Consider the following 17,409-nt stretch of genomic DNA (forward strand, 5'->3'; position numbering starts at 1 on the left):
TTAAAGAGTATAACAATGAATAAACCCATCAGTTTGACAGGTGACATCATCATCAGAGTCAGAATCAATACTTAATTTGGGCAAACAAAAGAAACTGGTGACAACGTCATCACTTTATCTTTACACACAGGTTAATGTTGGCTCTAAAAACTTTTGTCACAACAGTGTTAAACAAACCATAAATCCTGAGCATTAATTAATTAATTTAACCCAGGAAGGTTTAGGTTTTCAGATTAGTGAGACTTTATTTATGAAGGTGTCTAATTTGCATTAGACTAATGTAAGGGAAAAATTAAGACACTTAAATTCACACCTCAGAAGTGAAACTGGCTCGAGATTTTAAACCAGCAACGTTGGACAATCAGGCTTTCTGTCAGATCACAAGTTTCATTTCCTCTCTGATTTGCTGTGTGTGTGTGTGTGTGTGTGTGTGTGTGTGTGCGTGTGTGTGTGTGTGTGTTGGAATAAGTCTCTTCAGTCTCATAAGAAGTCTCAATCTTTTCAACAAAAGAGGAAATCCTGGTCTTACATCGCAGCTCCAGTTCTCCGCTCCACTTGGCTGGTGAGTAAAATAACGTCTCCCATCATTCAATATTTTTGTTCAGTATTTGTTTATGTGGTTCTGTCAACGCCAGTCAACAAAACAACACAAATTAAATATCTTTAAGGATAAAGGTCAGTCAGTGATTTTCACTCTGCAGCAAAGCATCTGCACATAGTTTTTCGTTGAAAAAATAAGTGAAATAAATGGCTTTCTGAAAGGATAAAAATCAATGGTCAGCAGAGGATGAGCAAACATACAAACAAACGTACTTTTTATTCTTTACATTGTTTTAAGGTGTGTGAATGAATTCTATGAGTTTGTTCTGCATGTGCTTTTTGCAAACCAGCTGACCTCAGATTGTCTCTTGTGGAACAAACAATAGAAATAATTCTGTTTTTACTTTGGTTTTCATTCTTTCAGACAGCCATTAATTTCATTTCTATGAAAAACAGCTTGTAAAGACTTGAACTGCTGCAGCGAGGCTTGAACCATCTCAGTGAAGATTTGTTGACTTTACCTTTAACTTAAGTAATGTTTGAATTAAGCTTTGCCGATTAATGTTACAAATTGGAAAATTGCTATCTGTGATTACTGTAAATGCTGACACGACATTTAAGGCCAGCGGATTGACTCACAACTGTTTTGCAGTGCAATGCACACGGGCTTAATTCTTTTCACTTTTTCACAATCCCAGCTTTGTTTTGAATTTATTTCAGCTGTCAGCATTCACACTGCATTGTCTGCAAGAAATCCTTTTATCACTGACCCTTATAATCTATGTTAAATTTTACATTTTTTAATGTTGTTTTTTTTTTTAATGTTTGAATCAGGGGCATAGTCAAGATTTTAGAAACTGACCCACCCTGACAGCAAAAAGAGAGGGTCTGCAGTGTTTTAATTATTTCAGTTCTTATATCTATTCAGTTTACTGTTTGGAGTTACATTATATTTTAAAATTTGCTTCCTCATATTAGGGTTGAAGTTGTAGTGAAGTGGAAAAAACTATTGCCCTAAAAGTTGTCATATGAATATACTGAGTCTGCAAGTACTGGAATGCATTGGGATGCATTGTAAAAATCTTCAAATTCAAATCGATTGGCAGGAACAAATAATTTGATGATGATTTTTTTCTTCTTCTTCTTCACATCATTAATTTTTGAATCCAGTGTTTTGGACCATGGGAGGTTACTATGGACTGGTGGTTCTGGTGGGCGTGGCCTCAATGCTGACAACTGGCCAATGTGATGTGAGCTGTAGAGGAACTGACGGCCAGCCGGGAGAGGCAGGAGCCCCAGGCAGAGATGGGCATCCTGGACCGAAGGGGGAGAAAGGAGAGCCAGGTAAAAAGACAGACAGTTTTCTGCAATTTTTAGCTTAAGATATATTTGCTTTGTCCTTCCATGTTATCACACTGAGGCAAAGTACAGGGAAATTTATCTTTCTGAAAAATGGAACTGAATCCATTATAAATTTTAGACAGTTTAGAACATCAGGGAGCACCGTGATGCTTTATGATTCTTTCTTGGTAGTTAAAGCAGCTATATGAATAATTGTGTTCCACAGCTGCTATCCAGCAGTCAATAAGCATCTGTTTGCTAACAAGTTCAACATTTCAACTTATGTTGATGTTGTATTCACAGCTTGTTTCTGCTGCCCCAGAGGCCAGAAAAAATCAGTTATTACAGGTTCAATAATTCATCTGTTTGTCTCTAGTGTTGATGGCCAGTGGTCAAGTGGATGCAGCCATCCTGCTGAGGCTGAAGGGGGAGACAGGGAGTCGGGGCCCTCCAGGGGTCATAGGCCCTAAAGGTTACCGTGGACATCTGGGAGCGTCAGGTGACCCTGGAAAGCCAGGTCGCCCCGGTGCCGACGGGACGTCCATCGGCCAAGGTAATGACACAACCTCTGACGCTAGATCCTACGGTGTATATCATGCTAACTCATACACAATAAAAGTATTTGACAGGAAAGATAACAGAGTAGCACGAGAGCTGGCTCCTGCAGCTCCTACACAAACTGAACAACAACAGCAACAGTCAGCTAACGGCATTTAGTGGTAAAAAATAAAGTGTCAATACACTGAAATCTCTTTATTGACACATAAAGTCAGACATTATTGTACTGGGGAAACAAAAATCTTCTCAACAAATCTGTTATGGTGACAACTGAAAAACAAAATTCTAGCCATCTCCACGACAGGAGATTTGTACAAAATGGGAGAGGTTAATTTGTAATGTGGATCACAGAAGAAGAAATACAGCAGAAATTCAACCATGGATGTTCTGTCCACTCAGTGCTGCCTCTTATTGTCACAGTGGTCTGTTTTATCACTGCAAAAAAAAACAGTTCCCCTGCGGCCCAGTAAGTGTTCTCTGGTATCCCGTTCATATAATACAACCATAACTTAGGCCCTGTCTGCGTGTATGCAGATAGTTTTCAAATCGTATATTTTTCCACTCCGTTACAAAAAAAGAAAATCTGTCCACATGAACTTAATTTTGCAAAATATCTCCATGAAGGCACAAACAACTCCAAACACTTTTAAGTGGCGATAAAGGCTCATCAAGGATGCGTCAAATACTTGAGAAGAAGATTTGATCGAGCCTGATCCAAAACTGTTGTTTCTGGCGGACGACCAAATAACTCTGGGCACAGCAGACGTCTTCGCTCATCCATAAAAGTGGTGCATCACTTCATAGGATATTATATGAACTGCTGTGTGAGGATACATTGTTCACTGACCTCTTGTGGTTGAAAGATTTGAGTTTGTTGAACCTCTGACCACACCCTGAGCACACCTGTCTTAATTATATTGTGTGTGTGTGTGTGTGTGTGTGTGTGTGTGCGTGCGTGCGTGTGTGCTTCCTCCAGGAGGACAGCATTCCGCCCAGCAGGCCCATTCAGCCTTCTCAGTGATGAGGACTGACAACAGTTATCCTCGCATCGGCCAGGTTCAGTCTGTCGTCCATCACACCTCCTCTGTCTGTCTCTCAGCTGTTTCATCGCAAAATATTTTCAAATCTGCAAAAATATCTACAAATAAAAGACATCTTTTATACCTGTCTTTGATGTCTGCCAGAGTAAAAGAAAAGAAAATCACATTTTAATGCTTCAGTGTTGCTAAAGGGTTAAATGAAGCAGTGGTGGAAAATAACTAAGTACATTTTCTCATAAGAAAATTTTGAGGTACTTTACTTGAGTATTTCCATTTCCTGCTACCTAATACTTTCACTCCACTACATCTCAGAGGCAAATATTACTTCACAGAGTACTTTTTTTGCTCCACTACGTCAGTCTGACAGCTTTAGTTTCTTGGAAGATTTAGATTATTAATACAAAATGAAATCAACTAATAAATTGTGAAGTATCATTATAGGATAAAACAGTCTTGATCCCTTGGTGAAATTCACAATCTACCCAGCAGTAGAAGAGGTTAAAACTAGCTCTACCTTTACCAGCTGCAACATTAAAGTAATGAACACATTAAAGGGATAGTTCAGATTTTTTGAAGTGAGGTTGTATAAAGTAGTCTTCCATAGTCAGTGTATTACATACAGTGGTGCCAGTCGGCACGCCTTCAGTTTGGAGAAGCAGGCTGAAGAACCACCGGGGAAGCTAAGCAATATACTGCTGTGGACAGCGACAGCAGCAAAACATATTGTAGCCCCTTGAAAAAAAACAATATTGTTTAAGTGTGCACTGCATTGAGAGTACCTCCACCGCTTTTCCTTGCTGTCAGACTGTCCTTTCCAATGGGGAATCCATTAACAGCTTCAGTTTCACATTTATGCTCTCACTAATTTTAGCTCACTGAACTTGGGAGCTACTGGTCTACCACTGCCTCAATCAGTTTAAGCCTCATTTCCACCATGCACTACGGGACAGATCAGTTCTATTCGCTTTTTTCCATTTCCACTGTGAAAAGTTGTGGATGGTACCAATGGAACCGTTCCGTACCGTCCCCATTTTTGGTCCCCCCTCTGTTGGGGTGCCTAGCACACAGATCTGGTACTAAAAGGTGGAGCTGTGAACGCTGCAGTCTGTCGATTGGTCAGTAGAGGACGGTCACTCTGTTCAGGGCTGAGTTGTGGCTGGTTTTGAGGCTCATGTAACCACTGTTCATACTGTGGAGATTTTTATTAGTAGACTGTGACATAGGATGATGAAAATGAAAGGATGTTTTGCTGCCTCTCAGAGCAGCTGGAGTCTGAGAAAAAGCTTAATTCACTGGGCCGACTGCCGGCAACTTTTAAGATAGAATGTTTGCTTGTAATGTTGCTCAATACATGAGTTGACGATATTAATCCATCAGCACACCTTAAATTTCACTGTGACAACTTTGACCATCACTTTAGTTTTTATATGACATACACTTTTAGTAATGAGTAGATCTTCAAGCATTTAAAAATGTATATTAATTTCAACCAGGTTATGTGAACTGCATATTTTCTAATTCTCACTCAGAGAAAAAAAAAGAGCGTTGTTCCTGTGGACTACGTCAACACTAAACCCCCTGAGCTTGCCTGAGAAGGACTAAATGCACAAACCTACTATTTTCAAATATCCCATGGAGAGAGACTCACTGCAGCCTGTTTTATTTTGTTCTGAAAATGTCGGCGTGCAGCCTCTTTCTGTGGACGATATACGAGGCACAGACCTCCATCTGTGTCACCAGTAATGAGGAAATACAGTGAGTGCTCGACGGAGCAGTGAGTGACAACAACCTGCCCACATTTAAGGGTACTGTTTGTGGTGGAAAGGCTAAACAGACCTAAAGTCTAGGTACCATGTTTGAAAGGTTACTTTTTGGTTCCAAAGGTACCATACCGAAAGTGTGTGGTGGAAATGGAGCTTTAGTCTTATTGTGTGACTTTGGTGAATCCAAACTAAACCTTTAAAACATCAAAGTCACACAATAACACAAACTAACTGATTGAGGCAGTGAAAGAACAACAGCAGCTGTGCTCTACATTGTCTTATACATTTTTCAGGTTTAATCAGGTCATTATTTATCTTCCATTGTTGTGTGTGTGTGTGTGTGTGTGTGTGTGTGTGTGTGTGTGTGTGTGTGTGTGTGTGTGTGTGTGTGTGCGTGCGTGCATCAGGTAGTAACCTACCAAACTGCCAACGTCAACACACGTGATGACTTTAACACAGCCACAGGTCACTTCACTTGCAGAGTACCTGGTGTTTATTACTTCACCTTCCACTCTGTGGCCAAGGTAAAAAACATCACTGTCTTTTCTACCGCTATGAGAATAAATGTCGACCATTTTGTAAAATATTTCAGATTTTTGGACTTCAGAATGTGTTTTACTTCTTCCAGGCAGTTTGTGTTAATGTCATTTAAAAAATCAACCTGCAGGGACTTTAAAGTTGAGATATGTAACCTGCACCAACAGATCCATCGTCAAACTGCCTCACAGTTGTTCTGTGTGTTTATGGTCTGTCTATGTTTTGCTTTTTAGGTCAGCATATGTCTGGCTATAGCCAGTGATGCTCGGACAGACAAGCTGGGATTCTGTGATCACTCCAGGGCCTCTCCTGTCTATGATCAGGTCAGTTTCAGCACCACAGAGTCTGTCTTTGATAAATCATTTGCTCAAAATCTTAACTTCTATAAAGATATACTGTGCAAGATTTTCCTAACTAACAATGTATATAATCATACAAAAGTAAACCCTCTCAATCATAATTTATGACCTACTCTCAGTGTGTGGAAGTATATTTTTCTACAAAGTCTCTGCCCTCTGCCTGTATTTTCGTCTTATTATTTGTCTTCTGGATCTTTATGGGCGTGTACTCCCACAGCGCTCAGGGAGGTCTGGGAGGAGATCCCCCTGGACACCATATCCTGACATGGCATGTCCAGATATTGTTGGGAGTGCATATACAGGCACGCAGGGGCCACACACACTACTGAGTCACTTTATTAGTTGCCATAATAAAATTCATGCAGGTTGGGGCGTCGATGGCTTGGTGGTAGAGCAGGCGCCCCATGTACAAGGCTGTTGCCGCAGCGGCCCAGGTTCGAATCCAGCCTGTGGCCCTTTGCTGCATGTCACTCCCTCTCTCTCTCCCCCTTTCACACTTGTCTGTCCTATCAATTAAAGGCTTAAAAATGCCCAAAAAATATCTTAAAAAAAAAAAAAAAAATTCATGCAGGTTGAATCAGCCTGTGATTTGAATTTTTTACTTTGCTTTTCGGTGTGATTTTGAATCCAGCCCTCAGTGGGTTGATGATTTTGGTTTCCACTGACCATTGTTACATCATTTTGTTCTCAACAAATTACACAATGTACATCAGTAAAAACTTAAACTTGAATAATTCATTCAAGATCTGAGGTGTGATTTAAGTGTTCCCTTAATATTTTTGAGCAGTGTATTTAAAACTGGTTTCACAGATGAACTACAACATCAAAATATTTTTTACATGTATTTGTCACTGATAAAAGCAGAATGATATAATATTCTATATTAATCTAACACTTTGAAATAAGCAATTCTGCATAGTGAGTACTTTTTGCTTTTGATCCCTTAAGTATATTTTGCTGTTAAAACATCTCTACTTGTAATTAAGCAACATTTTGAATTCAGGACTTTCACTCGCTGTGATTGTCTGTGTTGTGTTTCAGGTGCTGTCGGGCGGCGCGGTCTTACAGCTGAGAGCCGGACAGAAGGTTTGGCTCGAGTCCTTCAGGGACAAGCAGAAACCTTCTGAACTGACAGACGCCCAAGAAAAACAGATCATCTTCAGCGGCTTCCTGCTCTTCTCAAATCCAGAATAAAGTTCAGTTGTACGCTCGATAATTTCACTCCAGCATAGAGTCTGAAAACCTGACACTGCACTGCACCTACACAGAGTCGCAGTACAGGAATATTTGTGAATGTTTGTGTTTGTTTAATGTGTGAATCCACAGATAACCTGATCAGTTTTCTTCATATCAATTCATATTAATCTGCACTGAATGTTGACTTTGTCTGTCATTGCTACAAAAACACAATTAAAGTTTATTATTGAGTGTGATACGTATCATTTAATTTCACACAGATTTTAGATACAATCATTGATTTTTGTTGTGGCCTCCAAATGTCTTCACATTGTTGTTTTAATGTCACAATTTTAAAACCGGTGATAGAAGAACTGTTCAGATCTTCTCAAGTAAAAGTGGCAACACTACAATATAAAAACACTCCATTTCAAGTAAAAGTCCGACATCAGCAAAACTTACAAAATTGTTGGCATTAATATTTACTTAAAGTACCAAAAGTATACTTTATATATTGCTGGATAGTTCATCTAAAATAATACATCATAATTTATGATGATTTATATTTTGTTTTAATCATCCGAATCTGCAAAGTAACTACAGTTATTAGATAAATGTAGTGGATTTTAGTTGTATTATGTGTACAGTATCAAAATAGAAATACTCGAGCAAAGTACAAGTACCTCAAAATTGAACTTAAGCACAGTACTAGTTTAGTCCTACAGTACTCGACCACCCTGGGTCTAAACATAAGCGTCTTCAGAGTGAGCAGGGGCGACATTTGGAGAACAATGATCCAGGAAGTATGTGTGTTATAAGGTTCATGTAAGACTTTGGAAACTTATCATGGTGTGATGTTGTGATAACTAAATGTTAAACAGAAGTACAGCACTCACATTTCAAAGTAAACCACTAGGAATGTGTACTTGCATGTATGTGACTGACCAGAATTAAGTCCATTGTTTTTCCAAGCGACTAAATGTCAATTCTGACACCCTCTGTCCTCCGACCACCGATTCAAATAAGAAAAAAAATCCCTAAAAAAAAAAGTTTAACAGGGAAAAAATGGAAAAATAAAAAAAAGGTTTAGAAAATTTACAGAAAAAAAAACAGCTATAAATTCAAAGAAGAATATAACATCTAAACTTAATTTCATGTGTTTTATACTTATTACACTTCATTGTATTTAAGTGTTATCACTTTATGTTGGGATTACTCTGTGTGATGGTAGAATAATCATTCCAGTTTTTAATAACACTGTCAGTGGTTTTTGGTTTTGTTTTAATACAAATACAATGTTGACACTCGGAGAGCACATACTTTCACCATAAAAAGTATCTAAAATGTTGTAATATGCATCTGGATCCAGATCCTATGGGGGCTTATTTCTGCCAGTAAAAAAAAAAAAAAAAAGAATCAAAAGAAAAAACGCATCAGTGAAAAGTTTGATTTAGGGTCCCAGTCACACAGAAAGTGTCTTAGCGGCTGGAGACAGCTTTTTGTAATTGTTTTTTCCCAACAACAGACAGCAGGTTGTCAAAATGCACCTGAGTCATCCTAAAATATGCCTGGAAATGGCCATCATGGAGGAGGAGCTCCTGGACCAACTTGTGGTACTCCCCATGATCCACCCTCTCTTTTAGAGTCTCATGTACCCACACAGATCTCAGATGTGTCTCCCTGTGTCCAGCACACTATTTGCTTACAGCCTCCCACCCTTAACCAGAGCTACAGCAAGTACCCTCTGCCTCAACATTTTAGGAACTAGATACTAATTACTGTGAAATAAATAAACAACAACAAATGGCATTACTTTAAAAAAAAAAAAAAAAAAGACAGCGCGGTGCGCCTTTCGTTTTGCAACCTGCAAATCGGGCCAGTTCAGGGCCTTACTAGGTAAAAAGTATCAAAGATTTTTTTTTCATCATAATTCACTTTTCATCTATACCCGCAGAAATTAACTTCCATAAGATGTACATCAAAACATGTAGCAAATTAAAATCATGTCAGGTATTTTTTTTATTTTGGGTGCAGCAGGTCATGAGAAAGTAAAAATACTCAAAAATATCCCGTCACTGGATGTTAATATTCCTTTAAAAAAATCATAGATGGCTTCGAAGTTTTGACTGACAAATAAACAAAGGGAACCATAAATATAATCTTGTTAATTTTTCCGCCTCAACCAACACAGATTAACAGTGACATCTCTAAACACTAACAAATAAAATAAGACATCTTCTAACAAACACAGTGTCAATATATAAACTCATTAAAGGCAGACCTGTTTGAAATGTCAGCATTAAACATCTCACAGAAGGGAAGATGTAAAATAAATACTCTGACATTTAGCATATAGACATATTTACAGATCAGAAGATCAACAGAGAGGCTGCAGTTTCCCTCTGCTTCCAGTCTTTGTGCTAAACTAAGCTAATCATGTCCTGGACAAACATGAAACTGACGTCCATCTTCTTGTCTAATTTTGGGGAAGATGGATAATCTATGCATAAACCACTTTGATCACCACATCTCAGCTGCCAGATTGATCACATTAGCAGGGGAGTGTGACTCAGACATCTGTTACAGGATCGATCTCAATGAATTTTTGATTGACCCCTCTGCAGGTTATGGAAGTGAAACATTTCTGTTTTTCTGCACACTTCTTGTTTCTGGTAAACTTTTGCCTCTTTGGCACGTTCTCGGTTGACCTCTTCCTGCCATTAGTGTGTGTGTTGGTGTGTTTGTTGTGTCAGCACAGGGGTGGTGTTTCATTTGTGGTATTGCCAACAAATTCCATGAAAAGACCAAAACCAACAATGTGTCCTTCTCTCAATACTTTCTGACTTATAGAGTCACTCAGCTCCAAGTCCATTGGTAAAATCTCTCAGAAAAGCTTGCAAATATATAGTTTCATTTTTCTGAAGCCTCAGTAATTTCATTAAACAGCTGGTCACTGGAGTTTTTAACAAACGTTACTCAAACAGGAGGAAATAGTGCATTTGTTGGGGACTAGAAAATGTTGGCATTGAGCATTTAGCAAACTGCAGATATGTTACATTTGCACATTTAATATGTATATCAATGTTTCTAAAGTGACGTAGTACACTATATGAACTGACTTTTTCATCGGGAGGTGGAGGGATGGTGGATGGCGTGGCACCTAGGCAAGACGCCTGCCAAGTTACAGACCACTATTTGACACCAACAAAGAAAACCAGTTGTTTTTTGGTGAGTGCATGCCAGGTTTCCAGCAACTTTTAAGCCACCAAACGTGTATGTTGTGTAGCAACCTGTCACTGTTTTTCCAGCGGCAACGTTGCTACGAAAAACTGTTGTTTTTTACTGAGACATTGCCAAGTTTCCTGCCAGGATAGTGGCATGAAAAGCATTTTTTTTTAACTGAGACATCGCCGAAACATCACCACATTCTCTGCCAGGATGGTGGCATGAAAAGCATTTTTTTTTTTTTAACTGAGACATCACTGAAACATCACCACATTCTCTGCCAGGATGGTGGCATGAAAAGCATTTTTTTTTAAACTGAGACATCACTGAAACATCACCACATTCTCTGCCAGGATGGTGGCATGAAAAGTGGTTGTTACTACTAGTGGTCTACTGCATTTCCAGCAGTGATTGTCCTCCCTGAACCAGGTATTTTAAGCCAGACATGATCTTTTCCTCACCATAACCAAGTGATTTTTGTGCCTGAACCTGACCCACGTTAACCACAGTGCTGCTGAAACGCTAAGTTTCAACATATCTGCTACATAATAATGTGCAAATGTTATGAGTCTGTGGTTTGCAGAAATGTTCAGTGTCCAATTTCTTTTATCTTTTTGTTTCCCCGGTAATTTGGTTGCTAGTTTCAGCGACTGATTAATACACATTTGGCAGTGACTATCAGGAGCAGTAGAACAGTGTATATGAGTCAAAGTAAACTTAAGTGTGTGTTCATGGTGACGAAGGAACATGTCACCTTGTACAACAGTGCGGTTAATTTTAGTGTTTTTAATAGTTTTTGGACAACAGTAGGGCTCTGTGGCACAGAGGAAGACGCTGCATCAGACTGATACACACACAATACTTGGCAGGTCACTTCATAGTTTTGTGTCTCAGTTTGAGCTTGCTGGTGTCATGAAAATTGTGTAAATACAGAGAAGGTTGATAAACTCTCATCTAAAGTCTCATTTCTCTCTCTTGCTCTCTCTCTCTCTGCCCATCCTTCCAGTTCTCAGTAACTTCCCAAAACTGCAAAAGCTGCTGAATCTTTGGTTTAGTGTCGGCTTCCTCCTCCGGCTGCTGCAGGACTCGGAGCTTCACTTCAGTTTGCTGTGAACTCATTGGAGCGGGATTCATTATTGTCTGTTCTCTCAGGTGAGTTTCATACATTTATTTTCCGCATTTGTGTGTTGATTACAGTTTACTGGATTGAAGTCGATAGCTTTTATTTGTAAAAGAGCATCTGATGATCTCCTGTTTTTACTTTCTTTATCATATGATTGTGTATTTATACTAGACTAAAAGATTTAGTTTTGTGAGTTATATGTTGAAGTTACTTTTTGTCAGCAGATGATTCAGTTGCTCAGAGGCACTGTGGTAGATCCTCCACTCCTTTCCGTCCCCCCCTTTCATTCATACTTGTTTCATTTTTCCTGTCCTCATCTCTTCTTTGCCATCCTCCTGTCCTCCCTTTTTGTTATATTTGTTTCTTATAATCACCCCCTCGTACCTTATCTCCCCTCTTCTCACCTGCCTGTTCCCTTCCCTCTCTTTTCTCTCATCTTCTCATCTCCCTGTCAGGATCTTCATCATGCTCCATCGTTGTTTTCTCGTGATCGGTGCCTTGCTCTTATTGGCCACACCCCTTGTGGTTACCATGGAGAGCTGCCCAGCAACAGGGATGCCTGGGATGCCAGGTAAATGCGTACATATTTGTATATCCTCCTAAGACCCAGCATCCTTATATGAGGACATCACATTTTGGGTTTCCTGCACCTTATACTTTATTCTGCTTAACTTAGACCTGTTGTCCTCATTTGTGGACACTTTTATGCTTAGTCTACAGCTGATCCTAACACTAAAGTGGACAAGGCACAAAACGTAATCAAATTTTGTGGTTGAAACTTAATTATTTGTGCTAAATAACGTCTGTAGTTTAATATGGCATACAAATTTGACCAATTTTAGCAACAGTAACTGTTAATTAGGAAATTAGGACTAAAGGACTAAATTATTGTCTTGTTTGAAGACAGGTGTTTAAATAATTAAAACAGTTCATTTATTATTTATTACAAATTATTGCACACTTGTGACTATTAAAAATAAACCCATCGTCCCCATATGAGGACATCTTTTTTCCCCAAAGACAATGCTTAGTTTTTAATACTTATCAGAGAAATTAAAAATGCATACCAAACAAAAGCTGGCATCTCAGGAGGATATATGTATCTTTTGTTTGTTTGTTTGTTTATCTGTCTTTCCATCCTCAGGAATTCCTGGTCTGCCGGGCAGAGACGGTCGTGACGGAGAGAAAGGACAGAAAGGACAGCCAGGTATCCAACACACACATTCAATCTTACACATAGTTGGTTTGGTAAACAGTGGCCATACTGATCTATCTAACATTTACAGATACAAGATAGGATGTAATTAAGAAAACAACATGGGTGTCAAGAAAACCTCGCACAAAGCAAAAATGTCCCAGAAGGATTCCTTCAAGCAAAGTATCCTCATGATGTTTAACAAATTAGTGCCCCATGAATGGTGTCCTAAAGTTACTTACTTAACATGAAGTTATAGCTTAGGTTTAGGAAAGAAAACGACGCGCGTTAGAATAACTCAAAAATCACTTGCATTCGCATGGGACATGAGGACAGGTCACCAGGGGGGAAAGTCCTGTGTTTGTTTGACCCATCCACCTCCCCAGCCTGCCTGCTTTCATGGACTTTCAGTTTTTATACTACTTCCGTCTTTACGCTCCTCAGACCACTGGTCACGTGATCGCGCCTTCACAATTACGTGAATTATATAGGAATTATAGGCTCATGATTACATGGGGTTTAGCCTCGAATTTTGGCGCATTACTCTAGGTATATGTACGATCAGTGTATGAGAACAGCCTGTTGCTGCTGTTTACAGGGGCAGAGTGGCGTGGCGGCCACGGCCCTCAGAAGGGAGAGAAGGGGGAGCCAGGGCTGATGGGATTTCCCGGTAAACGAGGTCCGAGTGGGGAACCGGGACAAGCAGGGGCCCCAGGGATTGGCGGACCTCCAGGAGAACCAGGAGAACCAGGGTATGTAATCAGACAAACCTTTGAGCATGGACCAGGTTTTCTAATGAGGACAGAAGAGAAGTTCAGTTTGTTCAGTTTTCTTTTAGTTGTTTAAATTTTGGGAATCCATTGTCACTGAATCCAAGGTGATCCCAGCTTACATTATGAAACCTTAAAAGCTCATAACATTAGCAAGCCACCTTTTTGGTTCAAGTGCTCCAACAATTCCTGCTAAACTCTGCTAAGCATCAAGACTGGAAACTGACTGAACAAATGGGTCAGCTACAACTTGTGCATTTTTACGTGATTTTAAAAGCTGGTCTTACAGAGAGGCCCTATTTCAAAATGTAATACCTTTTAAAATTACATTTGATATTATGCTCACATGCTTACTCTTAAGCAACTACAGAGGTGGTTCACGGAGGGCCCACAGTTTGCTTTTTGCCCTGGGGCACACTAGAGGGGTTGGATGAGCTCTGAGCATCACTTTGTGTTGTTTCTGTGGCTGCAGGACTGTTGGAGTACAACAGCAGGCGGCCTTCAGTGTGGCCCGAGGAACCAGTGAATACCCGGACAGAGCCAGTGTCATTCGGTTCACTAATGTCATCACCAACATCAACAATGACTACAGGACTGACACAGGACGCTTCAGGTGAGAAAACCACCTGTCTGCTCATCATATCTTGCAGGGACCATATTTATTTCTCTAAGAAGTGGTGTGTTCATCAGACAAACTTTGGAGTCAGAGTATTTACTTCTTGTTACGTTATGTAACAAACGTAAGCCAAAACAGTTTTGACATGAGAACAGTTTGGAGATAGATATTAGTCTGTTACAGAGACATGAGTTCTGGCCTTGACTGCATGATGTGATTGGGAAGAAGGTGCCAGGAACAAGAATATAAACAAACAGTGGCGTGTATGATGCTGGCTGTCTTGTGTTCAGTTTAAAGTTGAAGAGCGCTCTGTGCTGCTCGCGTGGCAAGCGCAGCAAAAGACTCCCTGATTAATCTGCAGTTTTACAAGCGAAACAATTTCTAGTGTGATCAAGCTGCCCAACCAGCTAGAAAAAAAACACTTACAGTGAACTGATGTGTGTGTGTTGTAGGTGTCGCGTCCCGGGAACATACTACTTTGTGTACCACGCCTCTTTGGACGAGCGACTCTGTGTGCTGATGAAGCTGGACAATAAACTGCTGGCATCATTCTGTGATCATCGCCGCACTAGGAGACAGGTACGACCATAAAACAATCCATCCATCTATCCATCCATCCTTCCATCCATCCATCCATCCATCCATCCATCCATCCATCCATCAGTCATTCCATCCATCCATCCATCCATACATCCATACATCCATCCATCCGTCCATCCATTCATCCGTCCATCCATCAATCCGTCCGTCCGTCCATCCATCCATCAATCATTCCATCCATCCATCCATCCATCCATCCATCAATCCGTCCGTCTGTCCATCCATCCATCCATCCATCCATCCATCCATCCCACTATCCATCAATCCACCCACCCATGTCCACACATCCATCCATCTATCCATCCATACATATATACATATATCCTTCTTTCCATCCTATGTCCATGCTTCCATCCATCCATCCATCCATCCATCCATCCATCCATCCATGTATCCATGCATCCATCCTTCTGTCCATCCATCCATCCTTCTATCCCGCTGTCCATGCCTCCATCATCCATCCATCCATCAGTCTGTCCATCCGTCCATCCATCCATCCTTCTGTCCATCTATCATCCATCCATCCATCCATCCATCCTTCTGTCCATCTATCATCCATCCATCCTTCTATCCCACTGTCCATGCCTCCATCATCCATCCATCCATACATCCATCCATCATCCATCCTTCCATCCTTCCATCCATCCACCCATATATCCATAGATCCATCCTTCTGCCCATCCCGCCATCCATCCTTCCATCCATCCATCCATACTTCCGTCCATCCATCAATCCGTCCATCTACCCATCATGTGTCCATACATCTATCCTTCTGCCCTTCCCGCCATCCATCCTTCCATCCACCCATTCATACTTCCATCCATCCATCCATACTTCCATCCATACATCCATCCTTCTGTCCATGCTTCCATCATCCATCCATCAATCCATCCATACTTCCATCTATCCATGTATCCATCCTTCTGTCCACCTATCATCCATCCATCCTTCTGTCCATCTATCATCCATCCATCCTTCTATCCCACTGTCCATGCCTCCATCATCCATCCATCCATCCATCATCCATCCTTCCGTCCTTCCATCCATCCACCCATATATCCATAGATCCATCCTTCTGCCCATCCCGCCATCCATCCTTCCATCCATCCATCCATCCATCCATCCATCCATACTTCCGTCCATCCATCAATCCGTCCATCTACCCATCATGTGTCCATACATCTATCCTTCTGCCCATCCCGCCATCCATCCTTCCATCCACCCATTCATACTTCCATCCATCCATCCATACTTCCATCCATACATCCATCCTTCTGTCCATGCTTCCATCATCCATCCATCAATCCATCCATACTTCCATCCATCCATGTATCCATCCTTCTGTCCATCTGTCATCCATCCATCCATCCATGTATCCATCCTTCTGTCTATCTGTCATCCATCCATCCATCCATCCATCCACCCACCCATCCATCTATGTATCCAACACTTCCCAGCTCCCCTCAGGGGATCCCGAGTTGTTCTCAGGCATTATGAGATCACATACTACAGATTTATGTTGTAATTTTTGTGCCACCATATAATTCTCAGGCGTTTAGTCAAGGTTTGATGGTCTCTCAAAATGTCTGTACAATATTTAAGTGGATGTGAGTAGTTGCAGTACTTCTGTTTCTCTGGTGTAAAACTCTGCAGAAAGATGCTCTACTTGATATAATAAATGACTTCTTAAATTTCAACTGGTTCCAGGTGACCTCAGGCAGCCTGGCGGTCTACATGTCGAGGGATCAGGAGGTTTGGCTGGAGACTAAAGACTACAGAGGGATGACAGGAAAACCGGAAGGATACAGCATCTTCTCGGGCTTCCTGCTGCACCCTCACTGACCCAATACAGTTTTATACTAACACTCCAAGGCTGAAGCTGCAGGAAAAATAATGTCTTACCTTCACACTGACCCTTTAATGTTTTTAAAGAGAATATATTTCACAGTTTCATGTCTTATTTTCTTTTATCTATTCAGGTAAATTCTCATTGTGATTCTTTACAGAGAAACCAGACCACCAAAGCAGCATAAACACATCAACAGTAAAACTTTAGTTGTAGACAAAAATGTTCTTTGTTTTTTCCAAAAAAAAATCATGAAAAATTACAAACCATCAACTGAACCACTTGGCCGTCAACGTAACATAACTTTACTCAATTACTCACTGTATGTCAATGTTAAATTTCCTGTGAAAACCGAAGTGTATTTTGAAAGAAGACAATGCATGTAACGTCAACAACCAATGCACCCAGGGTACCTTGTATGTCATATGTGGACGTGGAAATTCCATGTTTAAACGTCAACGTGACGAGGTAGGAGTGAGAATGTGTTGACATGGCAGAACGTGGTTTGTTCCAATGAGTTGGCTCCAGGATTTCAGAGTCCTCAGCCCTCAGCCACGCCTGCTCCACCACGAAGGGTCCTCCCCAAACAACCATGGTAGCTCAAAGACAATGAAACAAATGATTAATTTCAAACAATTTCCCCATGTAACCCTGCAATGCTAAAATGTGTGCACATCAATGTAAGGTTAAAGCAAATAAACAGACTATAAATCAAACCAA

General features: G+C 40.5%; 3 protein-coding genes across 4 annotated transcripts in view; all 3 read left to right on the forward strand.

The window, feature by feature from the left end:
* Positions 1 to 562, forward strand: part of LOC125887911 (nuclear factor 7, ovary-like) — a 17,907-nt gene extending 17,345 nt beyond the window's left edge. Inside the window, exon 6 of one of the 2 annotated variants that reach the window (XM_049575048.1) lies at positions 470 to 562. The gene's annotated coding sequence lies outside the window, so the exon portion shown is untranslated. The remainder of the gene's footprint in view (positions 1 to 469) is intronic. The other variant, XM_049575040.1, reaches the window with a different exon arrangement.
* c1qa (complement component 1, q subcomponent, A chain) lies at positions 471 to 7,571 on the forward strand. Its single transcript, XM_049575074.1, has 7 exons — positions 471 to 562; positions 1,711 to 1,884; positions 2,258 to 2,434; positions 3,416 to 3,495; positions 5,650 to 5,766; positions 6,013 to 6,102; positions 7,180 to 7,571. The coding sequence occupies exons 2-7, from the start codon at positions 1,722 to 1,724 to the stop codon at positions 7,330 to 7,332; spliced, it is 780 nt and encodes a 259-aa protein (XP_049431031.1). The 5' UTR covers positions 471 to 562; positions 1,711 to 1,721; the 3' UTR covers positions 7,333 to 7,571.
* A 3,955-nt stretch (positions 7,572 to 11,526) lies between these two features.
* Positions 11,527 to 17,409, forward strand: c1qc (complement component 1, q subcomponent, C chain). The gene is made up of 7 exons (XM_049584513.1): positions 11,527 to 11,691; positions 12,118 to 12,233; positions 12,807 to 12,869; positions 13,456 to 13,609; positions 14,100 to 14,240; positions 14,696 to 14,822; positions 16,551 to 17,409. The coding sequence occupies exons 2-7, from the start codon at positions 12,128 to 12,130 to the stop codon at positions 16,683 to 16,685; spliced, it is 726 nt and encodes a 241-aa protein (XP_049440470.1). The 5' UTR covers positions 11,527 to 11,691; positions 12,118 to 12,127; the 3' UTR covers positions 16,686 to 17,409.

This window comes from Epinephelus fuscoguttatus, linkage group LG1, assembly GCF_011397635.1.
Source record: "Epinephelus fuscoguttatus linkage group LG1, E.fuscoguttatus.final_Chr_v1".
Classification (NCBI taxonomy): domain Eukaryota; kingdom Metazoa; phylum Chordata; class Actinopteri; order Perciformes; family Serranidae; genus Epinephelus; species Epinephelus fuscoguttatus.

What these genes read in the sequence shown, in the direction of transcription:
- c1qa (XM_049575074.1), top strand. Translation starts at nt 1,722, where the DNA reads ATGGGAGGTTACTATGGACTGGTGGTTCTGGTGGGCGTGGCCTCAATG. An exon ending in CGGGACGTCCATCGGCCAAG is followed by an intron (nt 2,435 to 3,415) that starts GTAATGACACAA and finishes TGCTTCCTCCAG; the next exon opens with GAGGACAGCATTCCGCCCAG. An exon ending in GTTATCCTCGCATCGGCCAG is followed by an intron (nt 3,496 to 5,649) that starts GTTCAGTCTGTC and finishes TGCGTGCATCAG; the next exon opens with GTAGTAACCTACCAAACTGC.
- c1qc (XM_049584513.1), top strand. Translation starts at nt 12,128, where the DNA reads ATGCTCCATCGTTGTTTTCTCGTGATCGGTGCCTTGCTCTTATTGGCC. An exon ending in AGGGATGCCTGGGATGCCAG is followed by an intron (nt 12,234 to 12,806) that starts GTAAATGCGTAC and finishes TTCCATCCTCAG; the next exon opens with GAATTCCTGGTCTGCCGGGC. An exon ending in AGGACAGAAAGGACAGCCAG is followed by an intron (nt 12,870 to 13,455) that starts GTATCCAACACA and finishes TGCTGTTTACAG; the next exon opens with GGGCAGAGTGGCGTGGCGGC.